The 16846-nt window shown below is 55.7% G+C and overlaps 3 protein-coding genes across 3 annotated transcripts; 2 read left to right on the top strand and 1 right to left on the bottom strand.

Moving 5' to 3' along the window:
* Positions 1–305: 305 nt before the first annotated feature.
* On the bottom strand, positions 306–8697 carry WHR41_07473 (uncharacterized protein). The gene is made up of 3 exons (XM_069376078.1): positions 8464–8697; positions 1188–8400; positions 306–1136 (listed from the first exon to the last, which is right to left on the bottom strand). Exons 1-3 carry the CDS (start codon positions 8597–8599, stop codon positions 431–433), a joined length of 8055 nt encoding a protein of 2684 aa, XP_069226827.1. The 5' UTR covers positions 8600–8697; the 3' UTR covers positions 306–430.
* Positions 8698–8889: 192 nt separating this feature from the next.
* On the top strand, positions 8890–13299 carry WHR41_07472 (uncharacterized protein; the record flags this gene model as incomplete). Its single annotated transcript, XM_069376077.1, has 1 exon — positions 8890–13299. One exon carries the CDS (start codon positions 8890–8892, stop codon positions 13297–13299), a length of 4410 nt encoding a protein of 1469 aa, XP_069226826.1.
* Positions 13300–13835: 536 nt separating this feature from the next.
* On the top strand, positions 13836–15911 carry WHR41_07471 (uncharacterized protein). Its single transcript, XM_069376076.1, has 2 exons — positions 13836–15122; positions 15185–15911. The coding sequence occupies exons 1-2, from the start codon at positions 14130–14132 to the stop codon at positions 15767–15769; spliced, it is 1578 nt and encodes a 525-aa protein (XP_069226829.1). The 5' UTR covers positions 13836–14129; the 3' UTR covers positions 15770–15911.
* Positions 15912–16846: the final 935 nt, after the last annotated feature.

Raw genomic sequence — 16846 nt, 5'->3', positions numbered from 1 at the left:
AATTCTATTAGGCTGAAAGAACTCACCTCACTCTGGCAATCCAGCCTCCAAGGTCCCGATCTGAAGTCCACCCTCATCGAGCCTCAATGGTAATGCACTAACCTGAGAGTAATGGCACCCCTTGTTCAAATGAATGTCACAAAGTCCGTTGACGTATATCGACTATCGTCAATGAACGCGACTGATCATTTCGTGTGACATTTCACAGTCAGGTAGGACTGCCCGTCTGATAGCATGTACACAGACGAGAACCACATCAAGAGATCGGATTGCATGTCTTCGCGAATAGAGACTGGGAACACCGCTAAGAGAGAACAGGAATGCATTTCGCTATTTTACCTAAAACAAACACCAGATGCTTTTGCAAACCAGAAGAGAAGAAAACCACATGACCACGAGCGAGCAGAGCATAGCATGTCAAATACCCTCTCTACTCGTTCGCAAAAGCATCGCCAGATTCCATCCGGCCAATACTCCACACCTCCTTCTCGTCCTCGACCTCGTCGCCACTGAGCCCGAGGCCACCAGCGCCGCCTTCGGCCTCCTTCCTCTCCCTCGCCTGGCCGCTGAGCCTGAGAGCGACGCGCTTGAAGTACTCCTGCATGCTCCTCTTGGGGCCCGGCGCCAGCGCGCCGCCGGCGTTGGGGCTTGCCATGTATTTGTCGAAGACCTCGGCTTCCTCGTCGACGACGTTGAAGATGGCGAGGAAAGCCGCCTCGGCGGAGAGCTTAACCGGGATGACCATGTCGCGGACGGAGGCGAATATGGCGGGGACGATAGTGGGCAGGTGCGGGCGGACGGCGTCGTTGTGCTCGCGCGCGACGGTGCGGGTCACGACGAGGGCCAGACGGCGGGTGTCAACTGCGTTGCCTGGCGGGATGACCTGCGCAAAAGCGTCGAAGATGGGCTTGGTGGACTCGTAGCCCTTGTCGCTCGACTCTGTGAGGAGGAACTTGCCAGCTGCGAGGACGCAGTTGTCGGCGATAAAAGGCTGAGAGTTGGTGATGCCCTGAACGATGATTGAGGGCGTGACTTCGGCGAATGCACCAGTCGTGAGAGATTCCGGCGACTCGACGAGCACGGAGTTCAGGGCGAGCACGGAAGCATGAGTGAAGTGGTTGGTGACGACACGACTCCTGCGAATTGGTTAGCAATATGATAATGAAAGTTGACGGTTTTGTACATACTTGATCAGGCCAGTTGCGCTCTCGGTAGGGAGCACCTTGATCAAGGCACCGAGCAACTTGGCGTAAGTAATTGTCATCAAGTCATCGTGTTCCTCCTGGTCTGAGTCGATCAGGCCCAGGATGGAGTTCATGGAAACATCGCTCATCTTCGAGCCAGCCTTGCTGACCACCTCGTACAAAGCCTTCAACATGGCGTTGCGCACTCCAGCATCCGGTGTCTTCGCGCCCGTGACCAGCTCGGCAATGAGAGGGTCGATACGGGGAGTCATGACAATAAGCGTGCCCAAAGCCTTCGCAGCCCTAGAGCGCAAGACCTCGCTAGACGGATCAGCAAGAGATTTGGCGAAAGTTCGCTGCAGCTGCGGCAAGAACGGCTTGAGGAAGGCTGGAATCTTCTCAAGCAAGTTGTTGAGTGTGAGCAAGATAGCAGCCTTGAGATCCGTGGAACGCTCGGAAACGACACGGATGAGAGGACCGGTGATCTGAGTGACGAAGGGCTTGAGGGCATCGGGAGCAGTCCTGTCGATGAGATCGGACATGGCAAGCGCGGCCTGTGTCCTCTGCTCGGCGGAGCCGTTCATGAGACCCTGCAGGAAGATAGGCAAGATGGCGTTGATACCCTTAGGCAGGGAGAAGCCAGGCAAACCGTGGCCAACAACACCGACCTGGTTGAGAGTATTCCTGGTGGAGATGACCAGAGACTCCATCTCCTCTTTCCTGAGCTGAGAGGTGAGAGCGCTGAGGGCGCTCCATGCGGCCTTGACGACTTCTTTGTCGCTGTCATCGAAGGAGATGAGAAAGGCGCGAATGAGATCTGGGTAGTAGCGGGAGAAGTCGACGTCCGTGGAACCAAAGAACTTGGCCAGGTGAAGGTCGGCACTTGCACGCTTGCGGTGGTCGTCATTCTTTACCAGAGCCAGCATTACGCTCATCATGGTGTTCAAACCGTCGTACTCATCAACCGAGGCGAGGATTGTGTCGAAAGAGCTTTCCAGCTCGGCCTTGAGCTCTTCATCCTTGCAGTTGGTAATGCTGTCCATGAGGGAGTTGAGGATCGTTGGCAGCTTCCTGGTCATAGCAGAGCCGGCCACCTCAGACAACGATGCAAGGGCGCGTGCATTGAAAGGAGAGATAGGCGGTGTGAGCAGCGTCGGGAGGAGGTTGGGCAAGATAATGTTGGATCTCGTCGTCTCGGTAAGTAGCGTAAGCAGCGCCGAGAGTGCATGGTCGGCCTCCTCCTCGGAGCGCAGCAGACTGAGCAGATGCGGAAGGACTTGGTCCACAGCACGCTTGCCAAGGATCTTCTGAAGAGAGTCGAAGGCTTCTGCGGCAGCCTCGCGAACGTCGCCATCTTGGTCGACCAGAGCGGTACGCACAACGGAAATGAGAGTCTTTTCGTAGTCCTCGAGCGCATCCGGCGCGGCCGCGGAGATGAGCTCGCGGAGGGCAATGCAGATACCTTGCCTGGCGTCTGTGTCGGTAGAGGTCTGTAGACCATCCTCGAGGGTAGGCAACAGCGTAGACAGAACACCTTCGCCAGCCTTGCGAATAAGCTCGCCGAGAGCGTTGCCAGCAATGACCTTCTGCTCCATGTTGGTGCTTGCCAGTCTGCGAATGACCAACCCAGTAAGTGTAGGAATAAGCTCGCGAAGAGTGCGAGGGGAGGAGACAAGAGCCTTCCAAACGTTGATCGCAGCGGTGCGCACAAGACCGGAAGTGTCGTTGCGGCAGATGTACAGAGCAGAGAGGACCTTGTTGCGCTTCTCCTCGCCAAGAACCTCGAGCAAAGATGCGCCTGCCTCGTTGGCGTTCTCCTCCAACTCGTCTTCTTGATCGGCCTTAGCAGTAATGCCAGTGAGGTTGAAGAGAAGGTCACCGACAAGCTCAACGGAGCTGAGTCGGATACGGTAGCTGTCATCTTCAAGACCACGCTCAAGCTCGGGGAGAAGGAGGTCGATGGAGCGGGTGGCGAAGTTCTTGACGAGCAAGCGACCAGCGCGCAGAGAGGTTTCACGAATAGCTTCGACTTCATCCGCAAGACCGGAGAGGATGGGCGGAATGATCTTGTTGAGGTAATTGGCAAAGCTGTTACCAAAGCATGCAGGCAAGAAGATGAAGAGGGACATGAAGCCCTCGCGCACGGAAGCCTTGTTGCTGGAAACGTTCTGCAAGATAGATGGCAGAGTCTCCTCGAGACGGCTGGTTCCAAGACCGGCAAGCACTTCGGACAATGCCTGTGCAGAACCAAGACGGTCGCCAGCGCCAGTGTCGGACTTGAGAGTTGCCATGAGGCCGGGAATAAGATCGGGCATGGCGTCCTCGCCCAGCTTCTCCACTGTTGAACCCAGTGCCTTGGATGCGGTAGCTCTAGTTGCCGGTACAGGATCGACAATGGCTACGCGCAGACCGGCAACAAGGATGGGCAGATGGGCCACAAGATCCTTGCGCTCAGTAAGGTGGGCAAGACTGCCAATGATCTGAGAAGCCTTCCTCTTAGTGCCAGAGCGGTCACCGAGACCACGCTCCAGGATGCGAACAACCAGAGCAAGTGATGGTGCGTCAAGGTAGTGGACGAAGTTGACCTTGATGAGGGCGTCAAGTGCATCGTCAGTGTATTTGGTGGGATCACTGAGGGCCTTGAGCAGGATGTTGACCTGGCTCTTTACCTCGGGGTTGCTGATGACCTCGCCGAATCGCTGCAAACTCCTGTTCGCCGAGGCGCGGACCTCTTTATGGCTGTCGTTCAGAACATCCGTAAGCGGAGGAATGATCTCAGGCAAGCTGACGGCGAGCTGTTCGGGGTCGAGGTAAGCCATAGCGCCCAACGAGTCGCAAGCACCCTTCTTGCTGCGCCACTGCGACTCGTCGAGACCTTCCAGGAGTGTGGGCAGGATCTGCTTGACACCGTATGAGCTCAGAGACGAGAAGCAAGTCTTTGCTGCGTCCAAGCACGCCGCGCGCACATCTGCGCTTGCGTCACCAAAGCCAGAAAGCAGCTGAGGCACGATTTGAATCACATACGGCTCGAAAACACGTCCCAGAAGAAGGGAGAGGAGCTCGTACGTGAGGAAAGCACCCTGTCGCTCTATGACATCTTTCTTGTTTTCGGCTGCGCCCCTCATGGTGGAAAGCAGGCGCGCTTCGCGGAGCAAGGAGATACCCTTGCCCTTGACGATACCTCCCAATCCATATGCTGCACCACGTTGGGCAGCATACTTCTTGGAGTGCAGGACCTCTTCAACCATCTGCTGCAAGAATGTAGTGGCCTGGTCACTGCATGCGCGAACAAGAGGCGGCAGGCACTGAGCCACGGCATATTGCACAGACTCTGAGGGCGTGCTGAGAGTTGACAACAGCCTTTGTACGACCTTGGGAGTACGGGCGTCACCTTTGGGCAGATGCTGCGCGAGTGCACCATACATAATGACGACAGCCTCGTTGACAAGGTCCTGCGACTGAGAGCTACTCGAGCCCTCCAATGTGCTTTCGCAAAGCTTCATAAGAGGCTCGACCAACGCCTTGCCCTGTGTCGACACCACATTCACGGCCGCCTCGACCATGCTGTCACGGACGGTAGAGTTCGCATCGCAAAGAGGTCCGCTCTCAACAAGGAAATGCACGAAAGGAACAAGTTGCTGCTCAGGGAAGCTAGCCGCGAGCTCCTTCAAGGTGAGCGAGATGCCGTGTCTGGCCTCCCAGGGGTCTGAGAGGTCTTTCTTGATGGGCATGCCGTAACGATCAAGCTCTGGCTTCCTGGGCTTTGCGCGCTCCAGGTACGTCTCTTGCAGGCTCGAAAGTATTGATTCGAAGCAGCTGGGTTGCTCCTTGACAGCACCGGCAACAGCGCGGGCGGCCGCTCTTCTGAGCTGACTATCCTTGGACTCGAGATACGGCAGAACTTGTGCGGCAGATTCGGGGAGGACCTTCAGCTCGTTCTCCTCCCAAATCTCGCTAGCAATGCCACGATGCTCGACCACATCGTCATGGCGAGCAAGCCAAATTTCTTCGTAGAATTGCCTATCGGCGAGATCCAGCTCCGCACTAATGGCCTGGAGGGCTGCGTTCCTTACAGATGGGTCAGGAACAATGGTTCCCCTGACAGCAGTGTCGGTCTCAGAAGTGCTCATATTTGGCGCGACGGAGCGACAAAGGTCGGTGAAGCAGTCCTTGAAAGTTCGGAAGTGCTGAGTGTATGTTTGCATAGAGTCGATAAGCACGCTCAGCAGCTTCTCACGCGGAAGAACGACATCACTGCAGGCATCGGTGTGGAAAGAGACAACCTCGGCAGCGAGAACGATTTGTTCGTCGGCCTCCTCCGCTTCCTTGCGATCGATGCCGCCGCTTTCCAAGACGAGGAAGATGAAAGAAAAGACGTATGAGAGGGTGACAGTGTCGAAGGGCCTTTGCTCTCCCAGGAAGCGTAGACGGTAGAGAAGTCTTGTAACCAGATCGCCAAGCGGCTCGGCAAGAAGGTTCTCAGGCAGAATTGTTACGCCAGCAGCACGGAGAGTAGCAACACCGACGAAAGGTCGCAAAGCTCCCAGTCTGTTCGATGTTCTGTCGGCGCAACTCAAGTAGCCGAGCGCCGCGGCGTCACCCAAGATGAGTCCGGCACCTGCTTGGATGGCATCGAAGAGTAGCTTCACCGACGGGCCAAACCAGGCCTCAGCTGCAGTAGGCGGGCCGACAGCTAGGGCGTGAATAATTCCAATGCCGCGGCGGAGCTTGATGTCGATTGCAGTAACGTTCCTGCGGATTTCGGCTTCCTTTGCAAGCTGCGCATTGACCTTGGTCTGCTCCTCCGGCGTAAGCTTCTTCGCTTGACCCTTCTTCTGAGCCAGTGTCGCCCTAAGCTCCTCCTCCCACTTGAGCGTATCATAGTCCTTGGAGTTCTTGCTGATGACTTGAGAGCTTTGCTGCTTTGAGAGGACATCCACAAAAGCGGTACCTTCGGGTGTCCTGTAGATTGCGGCTTCTGTGGGTCCGATGTCTTGAAGCTGCGTGGAGTCGAGGTCAAGGCTGATCTGCGAGACGATGAGCGGAGTCATCACTTCGGGCGCAACGAAAGCAAGCTCAGCCATAGCACTGAACGCAGCTGCTTGGAAGTTGGGGAGCGACCTCCACTGTGAGTTTTCGGTAACAGCTAGGACGTTGGAAAGGCAATCTTCAGGGGCCTTGCTCGCGAGACCGCCAGGGTCAGTGCCGGTCTTCAGGCATAACTCGATCCACGAGGTGCGTGGAAGAAGCTGTGGCCTGCAGAGCACGAGCAGCTTGGTCATCTGCGTTTCTATCGTCTCTTTCTCAATCTGGGCGTTCAGTCGAGCTGCACTTTCAGAGTCGAGACAGATCGCGCGGACAGCCTTGAAAAGCTCTTCGCGGCCGCTCTTTGCAGCCAATGCTGCACTCTCCTTCGCATCGGACTCCACATCCTCGCACCACTGCCATATGCCATCGATCAGCACTTGAGATGTGAAAGCTGCATCGGCTGCATAGAGGGTTTGCAAAGTCACGGTGGCTTCCGTCTTGACCTTTGGTGGCATTCCGGTGGCAGAGAATACGAAAAGCAGCGTCTGTGCCCATGCATTGCGCACCTTCAGAGCTTCATCCGACTTGGGCAGCTTGGGGAGCACAGCAGCCAGAGCTCGTACAAGCCAGACGAGGTCTTCTTCTGTTGTCATCTTTGAGTAGACTCGAGAAGTGAGCAAGAACGAGGGCTTCGGTTCTAGAGTAAGGGCCTTCTCGGCGATCGACGCTTTCTGAAGAACACTCTTGCTCTGCGAAGCGGACATGATCGGAGCCTTCGATACGCATAGTGCCGTTGCAACGCAAGCCACGGATACTTGACCGTTCTGTGCAGCTTGAGAAGGGTTTGCGGCAACTTCGTTGAAGGCGTCAACAAGCTTGCCGGCGCAAGCATCAAAAAGTACGGCCACGTTCTCCTTCGAGAGATCCTCCTCTGTGAGAGACCACATTATTGTAGCAAGGCCGAGGGTCCAGGTGCGCCTCAGCGGCAGACGCTTCTCCGCAAGTCCTTTAGCAAAGGCATCGATAACAGTCTTGTCGACGATTAAGTCCTTCTGCAAAGCGTAGATAACAGCTTTGACAATCGCGTTCATCTCTGCAGATGCCGCGACTTCGTTTGTCTCTTTGCTGGTGACAGCGACCAAACCTTGAGGAATCTTCGAAGCCAACTGCGCATTTGGGTTGAGTGCGGAAAGCATTTGAGCGTGTATCACCTTCTGGTCAGCAGCCGGGACCTTGTTGGTCTTCAGAGGGGTCAAAATCTCGTCCGCCACCTTTTCAACGAGCTTCTCGTCATCGCAACGTTTGGCTATGACCGTGAATGTGTGGACGGCTCCGTTCCGAGTGGTGGGGTTGCTTGACTTGATGTTAGATAGAAGGGGTTTCAGGAGGTTTGAAGACAGGATCTCGGAAAGATCGAATTCGGCCGGTAGCGAAGCGAACATGGGCGCGACAAGATCGTTGAGAACAACCTCCGGCGCACGCAAAAGAGACTTTTCCATTGATGGCACAATGTCTTTGCGAACATCTTCGAGCGTGAGGTACGATCCGAAGAAGTCCTTGAGGCTCATCGCCAGGTATTGTGGCAGGTGGACCTTGGAGCCCAAGAACTCTCGCAAATAGAAAGCGATGTAGTCTTGCTTCCGCGATTCGAGGGTCGCACTCCTATTTGGAATACGCTTGCTCACTCCTGCGACAATTCCGAGAGTAATCGCATTCTTCGGCGTGGGAGTCGCTGCCTTGGTAGAAAGCGCAGTTACGCATTCATTGATCGCATCGTCCCCAAACTGGCCCTTGAAGACGGCGCGGAATGCGCGCCTACTGACTCTCACCGCTGTGGCACGGGTACTATCCTTGGGCCCGGATGAGAGCAAGTTGTTCAGCGCATTTGTGAGAGCAACCACGAGCTTTTTCCCAAAAGCATCCCAAAGGCTTTTATCACCAGCCGAGTCCTGCAGCAACTGCGAGATCCATCGTACAAGCACGAATGCGTTCGCCGGTGCTATGCTTGCCTTCGCCGCCTCTTGTTCCACCAAGGTCGCGAAAGCCGAAGTGACATCTTTGTTCTCGGGCGATTTCGCTATTGAGCTCAGGCAAAGCTCGACGGCCTGCCGTGATCTCGTGTCGACGTAGAGAGGGTATGTATCGAAAAGAATGCTAAGGACAGAAGGAAGCTGAGAGCCTACACCACCTACAGTTAAGTCAGCACTACTCTAGAAGAGCATCTGCTCAAAACACATAGAGCCTTACCTACCTTGGCCTACGAGCTTGTCGTTCAGCTGGTGGAGCTCCGAAGTCCTTTGCTTGGTCGAGTTCGACAGCAGTACCTTGCGCAGCGCGCCCAGGTCCAGCGCCTGGGCATCGCCGTTGACTGCCGTCTCCTCGGCCATTCTGCAAACAAATTGGCCGCAAAGGGTATATGGACTGCGGTCTTGGGTGAGATATGGAAAACGTTGCAGCCAGGCCGAACTTCTGTGGAGTTGACTTCGATCTGATCTTTGTGGGCCCCGAAGCGGGCAAGTGTCGCGCGCGCATCAGTCACAGTGAGCGAGACGCCAGCGCCGACGTCACGCGGGAAAATTGATCGTTTGGACGCTCAGTTGAGGACCCCAATGGAGGGGCAACTTTTGACGTTGTCAACACCACCAATCTATCGCACAGCGTTTATTTAACAACAGATATGGCTGGCAAAAAGAAAAAGCCGGCCGCCAATCCAGCACGAGGCTTTGCTACTACGTCTGTTGCCTCGAAACCAAAGCCTGAGAAGCCAGAGGATGCCAGCAGCGTCGAACCCTCTGGAGTCAACACACCCGATACGAAGGCCACGACACCAGCAGTGAAAGATGAGAATTCGACAAATACGACAGGTACTGGTGCCGATCGCGAACTCCACGAGCTCAGCCCTGAGGAACTCGAGGCGCAACTTGAGGCATCTGAGCTTCAACAATTTGTCGAGCAATATGCTAGCAAAGTCCGAAAAGAATCTTCGCGCCATGTATCACGAATGCAAACAGACAAGCGATTGTTCCGAGGACAGTCGGACTACATGTCTGTACGGGACTGGCTTCCCGAAGAATTAATGCAGCAAATTGTAGAGTACGCCTTGCAAAGCAGAAATGAACCGCCGCCTGTGGCGAAACGCGTATTGCCAAAAGGCGACGAACTCTTGTCAAAAGTTTGGCAGCTACGCCTGTGCCTCCTTGGTCTCGAGATTCCTATCGAGCGAATAGACGAGGTGATTGCCCATATTCTATCAAACCCACCGTCGGAAGACGCCTCTGGCCAACCATGGGGTCTCCCTGAAGCCTTGGAATGGCTTTCCTGGAACTGTAGTAATGCCGAGTTGAACGACTACGATTACGAAAAGCCCAAAGCTATCGCGTCTAGCTCCGATCCCGTGGACGACGATATCGATTCCAAAGACACGACCAAGAATGCACCAAAATGGAAGAAGCCCCAACCCGAGCCCACAGCAACCACTGAGCAGTCAAACGATGACGGCATTGACGTCAGCGATATTGAGAGCGATCTTGAGCCCGACGAGCTGCTGTCGGTCTACCTGAGGACGAAAGCTAGACTTTTCGATATCGACCCCGAGGCTGAAGGAGGAGCGTCGTCAAAGAAGAAACAGGGCAGGGGTCAAAAGGGTCAATCCGCAGCAAATCCCGTTGTGGGACGTGGACAGAAGAAGCTTCAAGACAGAGTTCAAAGAATCGAATCTGACGTACTTTTTGATAAACGTGAGGGCGAGGCACAGTGGGCGGAGAAAAAGATCGGCTTGACGCGAGAACATGCCGAGCGCCGGAAATGGCAGCTGCAAAAAGAGGAAGAGAGCAAAAGTCAAGAGACTACGCCATCCGATTCGAAGAAGCCAGACGAGGTACAAAGTGGCGATATCAACGACGAGGCAGAAAGGCTTGGTCAAGAGTTGCTGAAAGAGGCAGAGGCTATGGGCGATGATGATATGCTTGGTGGCATGTTTGGCGCTTTGAATGGCGAAGATACCGCGCCTTCGGGAGACTCTTCTGCAGGTGTGATTCCCAGTCAAAACGTTCTGGTCAGAGATTTTGGCAGAATGACCGGGATGAGTCCCAAGCGCGTGCTTGAGGAGGCGTGCAAGGCTCGAGACTCCCGGGTCAAGCTTACATACAAGCTCGTCTCTCCGACCACATTCGCAAGCCGGCACTCTCTGACCATTCAATGGTCAAAGGATCCAGAGCCAGTGGACGGCGCTTACATGCAAGCACTCAACGTCGATGCAGGGCCTACGCGGACCGTGATCACGATGATGAAAGAAGCAACTCCCGAAACTGCCCAGAGTGAGGCATATGTCGCGACTGCTGCACTCCATCTCATATTCTCAGGCTCCCCTAAGGAAGAAAAAGCGCATCTGCGTCTACCGCCCACATTCAGAAACTTATGGGACGAATTCGCGAAGCTCAAGCGTGATAACGTCGATGCGGCGGATCGCGAGCTTGTGAAAGAGCTCCGAAAAACCATCGATCAGCATGCTCAAGCAGAGGTGGAAGAAGATGATGACGAGATCGTTTACAATCCAGCCAGGAGGCTTAACGGAGCCGCAAGCGGTACATCTACACCATCTTCCCGACAGGAAGTCCAGAAGCAAGGGAACGGCGAACCCTCGCAAGCACTCCAGGAGATGTGGTCTCAGAAGCAAATGGCTCCAGCATATCAGAAAATGTTGCAGGCCCGAATGAATTTGCCAATGTTCCGATTCCGAGCTGAAGCCATCGAGACCATTGAGAAAAATCAGATCACAATCTTGTGTGGTGAAACAGGTTGCGGTAAAAGTACACAATTACCGGCTTTCATTCTCGAGAACGAGCTCTCTCAGGGGAGACATTGCAAAATTTACTGTACTGAGCCTCGGCGAATCTCAGCCATCTCTCTTGCCCAGCGTGTAAGTGAAGAGATGGGTGAGCGGAAGGGCGACGTCGGTACATCGCGGTCGCTTATTGGTTACGCCATCCGACTCGAGTCTCAAACCACAGCAAGCACACGCCTGGTATACGCCACCGTTGGAATTGTGTTGCGTATGTTGGAGCGCTCAGACGGCCTCAACGAGATCACCCACTTGGTCCTCGATGAGGTGCACGAACGTAGCATTGACAGCGACTTCTTGCTGATCGTGTTGCGGACACTTTTACTTGCACGCCCAGACCTCAAGGTGGTTCTCATGAGTGCCACAGTCGACGCCCAGCGTTTCTCTAGCTACCTTGACAATGCACCCATCATTTCTGTACCTGGTCGCACCTTTCCCGTGGAGGCCAAGTTCCTCGAAGACGCCATCGAGCTCACTGGCCACACCAATGAAGATGCGCAAGCGCAGACGCCTGGGGGTGAGGAGGACGATGAGGCCGAAGCAGAGGGACAAAGTAAGCCGAAAGACGCGCAGCAACTCGCAGCCTACAGCAAACGCACCAGAAACACCCTGGCATCTTACGATGAGTACCGCATTGACTTCAGTCTCATCGTCAAGCTCCTCGAGAAGGTTGCGTACGCGAGGGACTACGAGCGGTACAGTAAGGCTGTGCTAGTCTTCCTTCCCGGTATTGCAGAAATCAGACAACTCAACGACATGCTCCAAGGCCATCCATCTTTCCTGAAAGGGTGGCGCATCCACCCTCTGCATTCGACTTTCTCCAGCGAAGACCAGCAGGCAGCGTTCGAAATTCCACCGCAAGGTGTCAGGAAAATTGTGCTTGCTACAAATATTGCCGAGACTGGTATCACTATCCCTGATGTGACCTGCGTGATCGATACTGGCAAACACAAGGAGATGCGTTTCGATGAGCGCCGACAGATGTCCCGACTGATCCAGTCTTTCATCGCACGAGCCAACGCAAAGCAACGTCGCGGTCGTGCAGGTCGTGTGCAGGAGGGTATTTGCTTCCATCTTTTCACCAAGTATCGCTTCGATGAGATGATGGCCGAGGCCCAGACGCCTGAGATGCTCCGTCTGTCTCTGCAAGACCTGGTCATGAGGGTCAAGATTTGCAAGCTTGGAGACATTGAGGGCACTCTTTCACAGGCCCTCGACCCGCCGTCGAGCCGCAACATCCGTCGTGCGATCGACGCGCTGATTGAAGTGGATGCCTTGACCGCGAGAGAAGAGCTCACGCCTCTGGGTCAGCAGCTTGCTAAATTGCCTTTGGACGCCCAACTCGGCAAGCTCATCCTGTACGGCAGCATCTATGGCTGTCTCGATTTCGCACTCACAGTAGCAGCCACGCTGTCCTCGAAGTCGCCATTCCTGAGCCCCATGCACGCAAAGAAGCAAGCCGACACGGTGCGCCTGGGTTTCAAGCGCGGCGACTCCGATCTGCTGACCGCATACAACGCATATGTCACCTGGCGCAAAATCTGCACCACGCCCGGCATGTCCGAGTTCAGCTTCTGCAACAAGAACTTCCTCAGCGCGCAGAACCTCGCCAATATCGAAGACCTCAAGAGCCAGCTGCTTATCTCCCTCAGCGACGCCGGCTTCGTGACTCTCGGGCCTGAGGAGCGCCAGGCCCTCTCGAAAATGCGCTACAACCAGCGCCAGCGCCAATTCGTCGCCCTGCCCGCATCTTCCTCGCGCGCGGACGCGAACGACGACATCGCCAACTCGGTCGTCGCCTGGTCGTTCTACCCCAAGATCGGCAAGCGCGAGGGCAAAGGCTGGCGCAACATCGCCAACAACCAGACGCTCGGCCTCCACCCGACGTCCGTCAACAAGACATCGCTGGATACGAATGTGAAGTACCTTTCTTTCTACAGCATCATGCAGTCGTCCTCGCGATTCACCAACGCGCAGGAGACGAGCCCTGTGTCGGATTTCGCGCTGGTCCTGCTGGCTGGCGATGCGGTGTTCCATATGTATGCTGGCGTTATTGTTATCGACGGCAACAGGGTGAGGGTCAAGGTTAAGGACTGGAAGACCATGGCTGTCTTGAAGGTCTTGAGGGCAAGGTCTAGAGAGGTGCTGGGAAGGCTGCTTAGATACCCGGGACGCGAATTGGGTGGGAAACTGGGCAGGTGGATGGAGTTGTTTGAGGCGATGTTTGCTAGAGCGGAGAGGAAATAAGTCGGGATAAATGAATGATCTGACATGCACTTGCATTCCCTTTGCGCGAAGGCGCATTAAGGACGTCAGTTTTGTTGCGACATCTCAAACTTGAATGTGAAGCAGCTTCTGTGAGCATTACCGGAGCAGCGCTCCATTTTCTCGGTGGAGTCACCGATCTAACTTCAAGATTTGAATTCCTAATCCATTCTATTCACAAGCAGTAACGCCGGAAATCTGTTGTTGATGGTTCAAAGTTGGAAGACCTCTTTCGTCGGTGTTGATAGGGTTAGGGTTAGGGCAAGTCTCTTGCAGAGCTTTAGATTGACCACGCAAAATTGCAAGTATCAGAGAACTAGAACCATACAGTGTGGCATATCACGCTTCTGAAGATGTCACCATATAGCTATTACGCCGATGGAAATGGCCTGAGAGACGCTGGGCGAAGTTGGCAGCCTGGACGTTTCAGGCAAACGATGGTACCGCGGCGGAGATTCCGTCCATGGTCCACGGGGCGAAGTCGAAGGGACCTCTCTCTGGGCATCCGACTACCCGACTGCCCGCCATCAGGCCCACTTCCTCCATCTTGCTTTCTCACACTCGCATTGCATCTGGTGTTTTGCGGTGCCCACGGATACCTCGCGCGATTCGACTGGAGGCCTCTATCACCGCCGAACAATATCAACCGTCATATAAAGGGGAAGACGAGAAGCCAAGGCCCGCCAACTCCACGGGTGAGGTCTGAGCCACGAGGCTCCTCCGTGCCGCGCAGTATATAGCGCATCCGACTTCCCAGGCGTCAGCGACACGCTTCTCGCTTTCTGCGCCTCCCGTGTCACGAGTCGCCAACGATGCGGTTCTCTCGCGCCCTGCCAGCGGCGCTCCTCGCGCTGCTGCCCGCCATCACCCCGGCGCTCGCCCAAGAAACTCCAGACCTCGCTCTGGAAACCGAGTCCGATGAGCCTCCGACCGAGTTGCAGGTCAACATCACCAACCATGTCTTCTGCTCGCATCCGACTGCGAAGGGCGACACGGTCAAGGTCAACTACGCTCTGAAGGTCTTCGGCTCTGAGGACATCATCGAGACTACATTCGAGAAGAAGCCGTTCACATTCATGGTTGGCCTGGGACACGTTATCAAGGGCTGGGACCAGGGAATGATGAACATGTGTCCCGGCGAGAGGCGGACACTGACGATCCCGCCTTATTTGGCATACGGAGAGAAGGGCTCGGGCGATGACATTCCGGAGAACGCGACGCTGGTCTTCGACACCGAGATGCTGACCATCTACGGCCACAAGCAGAAGAGCATCAGCACTTGGTCGCCTGTGCCGGTTCCGACGGCTATCAATGCCACGGTGACCCAGAGCAACGGGTCGGTTTTCACCACGCACGAGACTGTCATGACCGTTACTGCTACCGCACCCGCAACCCCAGCATGGCCGATTCTCGGTGCGGGCGCTCTCGTGCCTACTGGTGCGGTCAACTCGGAGGACCGCGTAGGTACCTCTCCCAAAGATCAAGCAGCGGCGGAGGAGAACCAGTGCAAGCTTCTGGGTCCCTTCGCTCTGCTTGTCCAGGCAGCTCTCGGCGTGCTGGCTCTGCTCACTCTGGTTTTCAAGAGGTTCCGCGAGACTCCCAAGCGTCCGTGGAAGGTCTGGTTCTTCGACGTTGCCAAGCAAGTGACCGGCGCTGTCATCCTGCATCTGATCAACTTGATGATGAGCGAGCTGGGCGCTGGCGACTTGGAGAACACGGTCGCTGACGTTGGCAGCAAGACGCAGGACGAGGAGGGCAGGAAGCCGAACCCGTGTTCGTTCTACCTCCTCAACCTAGCCATTGATGTAAGTCGATACTGCGTGCCGATTTCCAAAGTCACTATCAGACTCTAACAAACAACTCACAGACCACCATCGGCATCCCCGTCCTCTTCGTCTTCCTCAAGGTCCTTCACAAGATCTTCCTCCGCACTCCCCTCGCGAAGCCCATGGAGTCCATCTCCTCCGGCAACTACGGCAGCCCGCCCCGCTGGCCGTGGTTCTTCAAGCAGCTGCTGATCTACACCATCGGCCTGGTGTGCATGAAGCTGTTCGTCTGGCTGCTCTTCGCCCTGCTTCCCTGGCTCCCATGGGTCGGCGACTGGGCGCTGCGCTGGACGGAGGGCAGCGAGGCGCTGCAGATCGCGTTCGTGATGTTCATCTTCCCGCTGCTGATGAACATCCTGCAGTACTACATCATCGACAGCTTCATCAAGGACAGCAAGCGCGGGCAGGGCTACCAGGAGGTTCGCGGCGACGAGGCGGACGCCGAGGGCGACGAGGAGCGCGACCGCTTCGTTGTCGACGACGATGACGATGACAGCGTCGCCGGTACTGAAGATCTTCAGGGCAGGAAGAAGGGCGAGGGGATGGTTGAGACCAGCCCGAGTCCGATCTTGGTCAAGAGTGGGGAAGGTAGTAGTGGTAAGGGCGCCGGCCGCAAGGAAGATTAAGGGTGTTGGCTGCCGCTTGACGTGCCGAGCGAAGCGTGTCCCTTGTGATTCTCAATGCACCTTGCAGATTGTACCGTATTTCATGGAGTGTATTGCATGCATATAGAGTGACTTTACACTCAATCAAGAGATCATTCCTGCATCCTTCACTACTGACGTTAGTCTGTAAGCATTGATTTACCAACCATTCCCTGGCTGGATAGTCTTGACGTCGGATGCAGACGATTGTCGAGCAGACAAATCCATCAGAACTCTCATCGCTCACCCGCAATCCGCAATCCATCCACCGCATCCAACATTGCAACCAACCGATCGTCAACTGAACAAGCCAACGCTCTCCGCGCCTCGGAAACCCTCCCCCAGATCGAACATCATTACATACAAGCAAATGCCCGCCAACCACACAAATCAGCGCTTTCCGCGCCCTCAAGCCCTCCGCCAAATCGAAGACAATCCCGACCAAACGATCGTCACCCGCACCAACCCCCTTCCTCCAACCCCTACGCGCAATAATCAACCACCTGAAAACCACCCTCCAGCCCAGGCGACCGACCGGAGGGAGCTCCTCCGAGGATCGACTAGGCACCTAGAGCCGTAGGGCAAACCAGCGACTGCGACAGCGACTGCCCGTCCTGCGCGCGCCGCCTTTCGCAACAGCAAATCTCACAGTCAAGTCCGTTCCGCGCGGCAGGTAACTTCCCATGTGAGACGGCTCAATGCCGGGCCCGGCGAAGTTGAGCGCGCGAAGGATCTAGGGCGGGCGAGAGAATGCCAGAGCGCGCGCGCGCGTTAGGGTACCTGCGTTTTGGGGGCGCGCGCTGCTGCGAGTTGGCCGCCGCTATGGATGCGTGTGTGTGTGGGCATGTTGCTTGGCTCGCAGGTGGCGTTTTGTCTAGGTACTTCAGGGTTGATGTGCGTGGAGGGATGGTGATGTGAGGGTGAAGCCTGGACTTGGCTGCTTGGCTGCTGCTGGGGACGGGTCTGCAGATTGGCGACGTTGGACCTGAGAGCAGGAAGGTTGCGGTCCTTGCGCGCTCCTCCCCCGCCCGGGCCCGCCGACCATGCGGGTGTGAAGAA

The sequence above is a fragment of the Cladosporium halotolerans genome (genome assembly GCF_011745625.1).
Source record: "Cladosporium halotolerans strain TM138-S3 chromosome Unknown Sca32, whole genome shotgun sequence".
Taxonomy (NCBI): Eukaryota; Fungi; Ascomycota; class Dothideomycetes; order Cladosporiales; family Cladosporiaceae; genus Cladosporium; species Cladosporium halotolerans.
The sequence above is the reverse complement of the archived record's forward strand: the minus strand, read 5'-3'. Positions and strand labels throughout refer to the sequence as shown.

What these genes read in the sequence shown, in the direction of transcription:
- WHR41_07471 (XM_069376076.1), top strand. Translation starts at nt 14,130, where the DNA reads ATGCGGTTCTCTCGCGCCCTGCCAGCGGCGCTCCTCGCGCTGCTGCCC. An exon ending in TCCTCAACCTAGCCATTGAT is followed by an intron (nt 15,123 to 15,184) that starts GTAAGTCGATAC and finishes AACAACTCACAG; the next exon opens with ACCACCATCGGCATCCCCGT.
- WHR41_07473 (XM_069376078.1), bottom strand. Translation starts at nt 8,599, where the DNA reads ATGGCCGAGGAGACGGCAGTCAACGGCGATGCCCAGGCGCTGGACCTG. An exon ending in CGACAAGCTCGTAGGCCAAG is followed by an intron (nt 8,401 to 8,463) that starts GTAGGTAAGGCT and finishes ACTTAACTGTAG; the next exon opens with GTGGTGTAGGCTCTCAGCTT. An exon ending in AGCGCAACTGGCCTGATCAA is followed by an intron (nt 1,137 to 1,187) that starts GTATGTACAAAA and finishes ACCAATTCGCAG; the next exon opens with GAGTCGTGTCGTCACCAACC.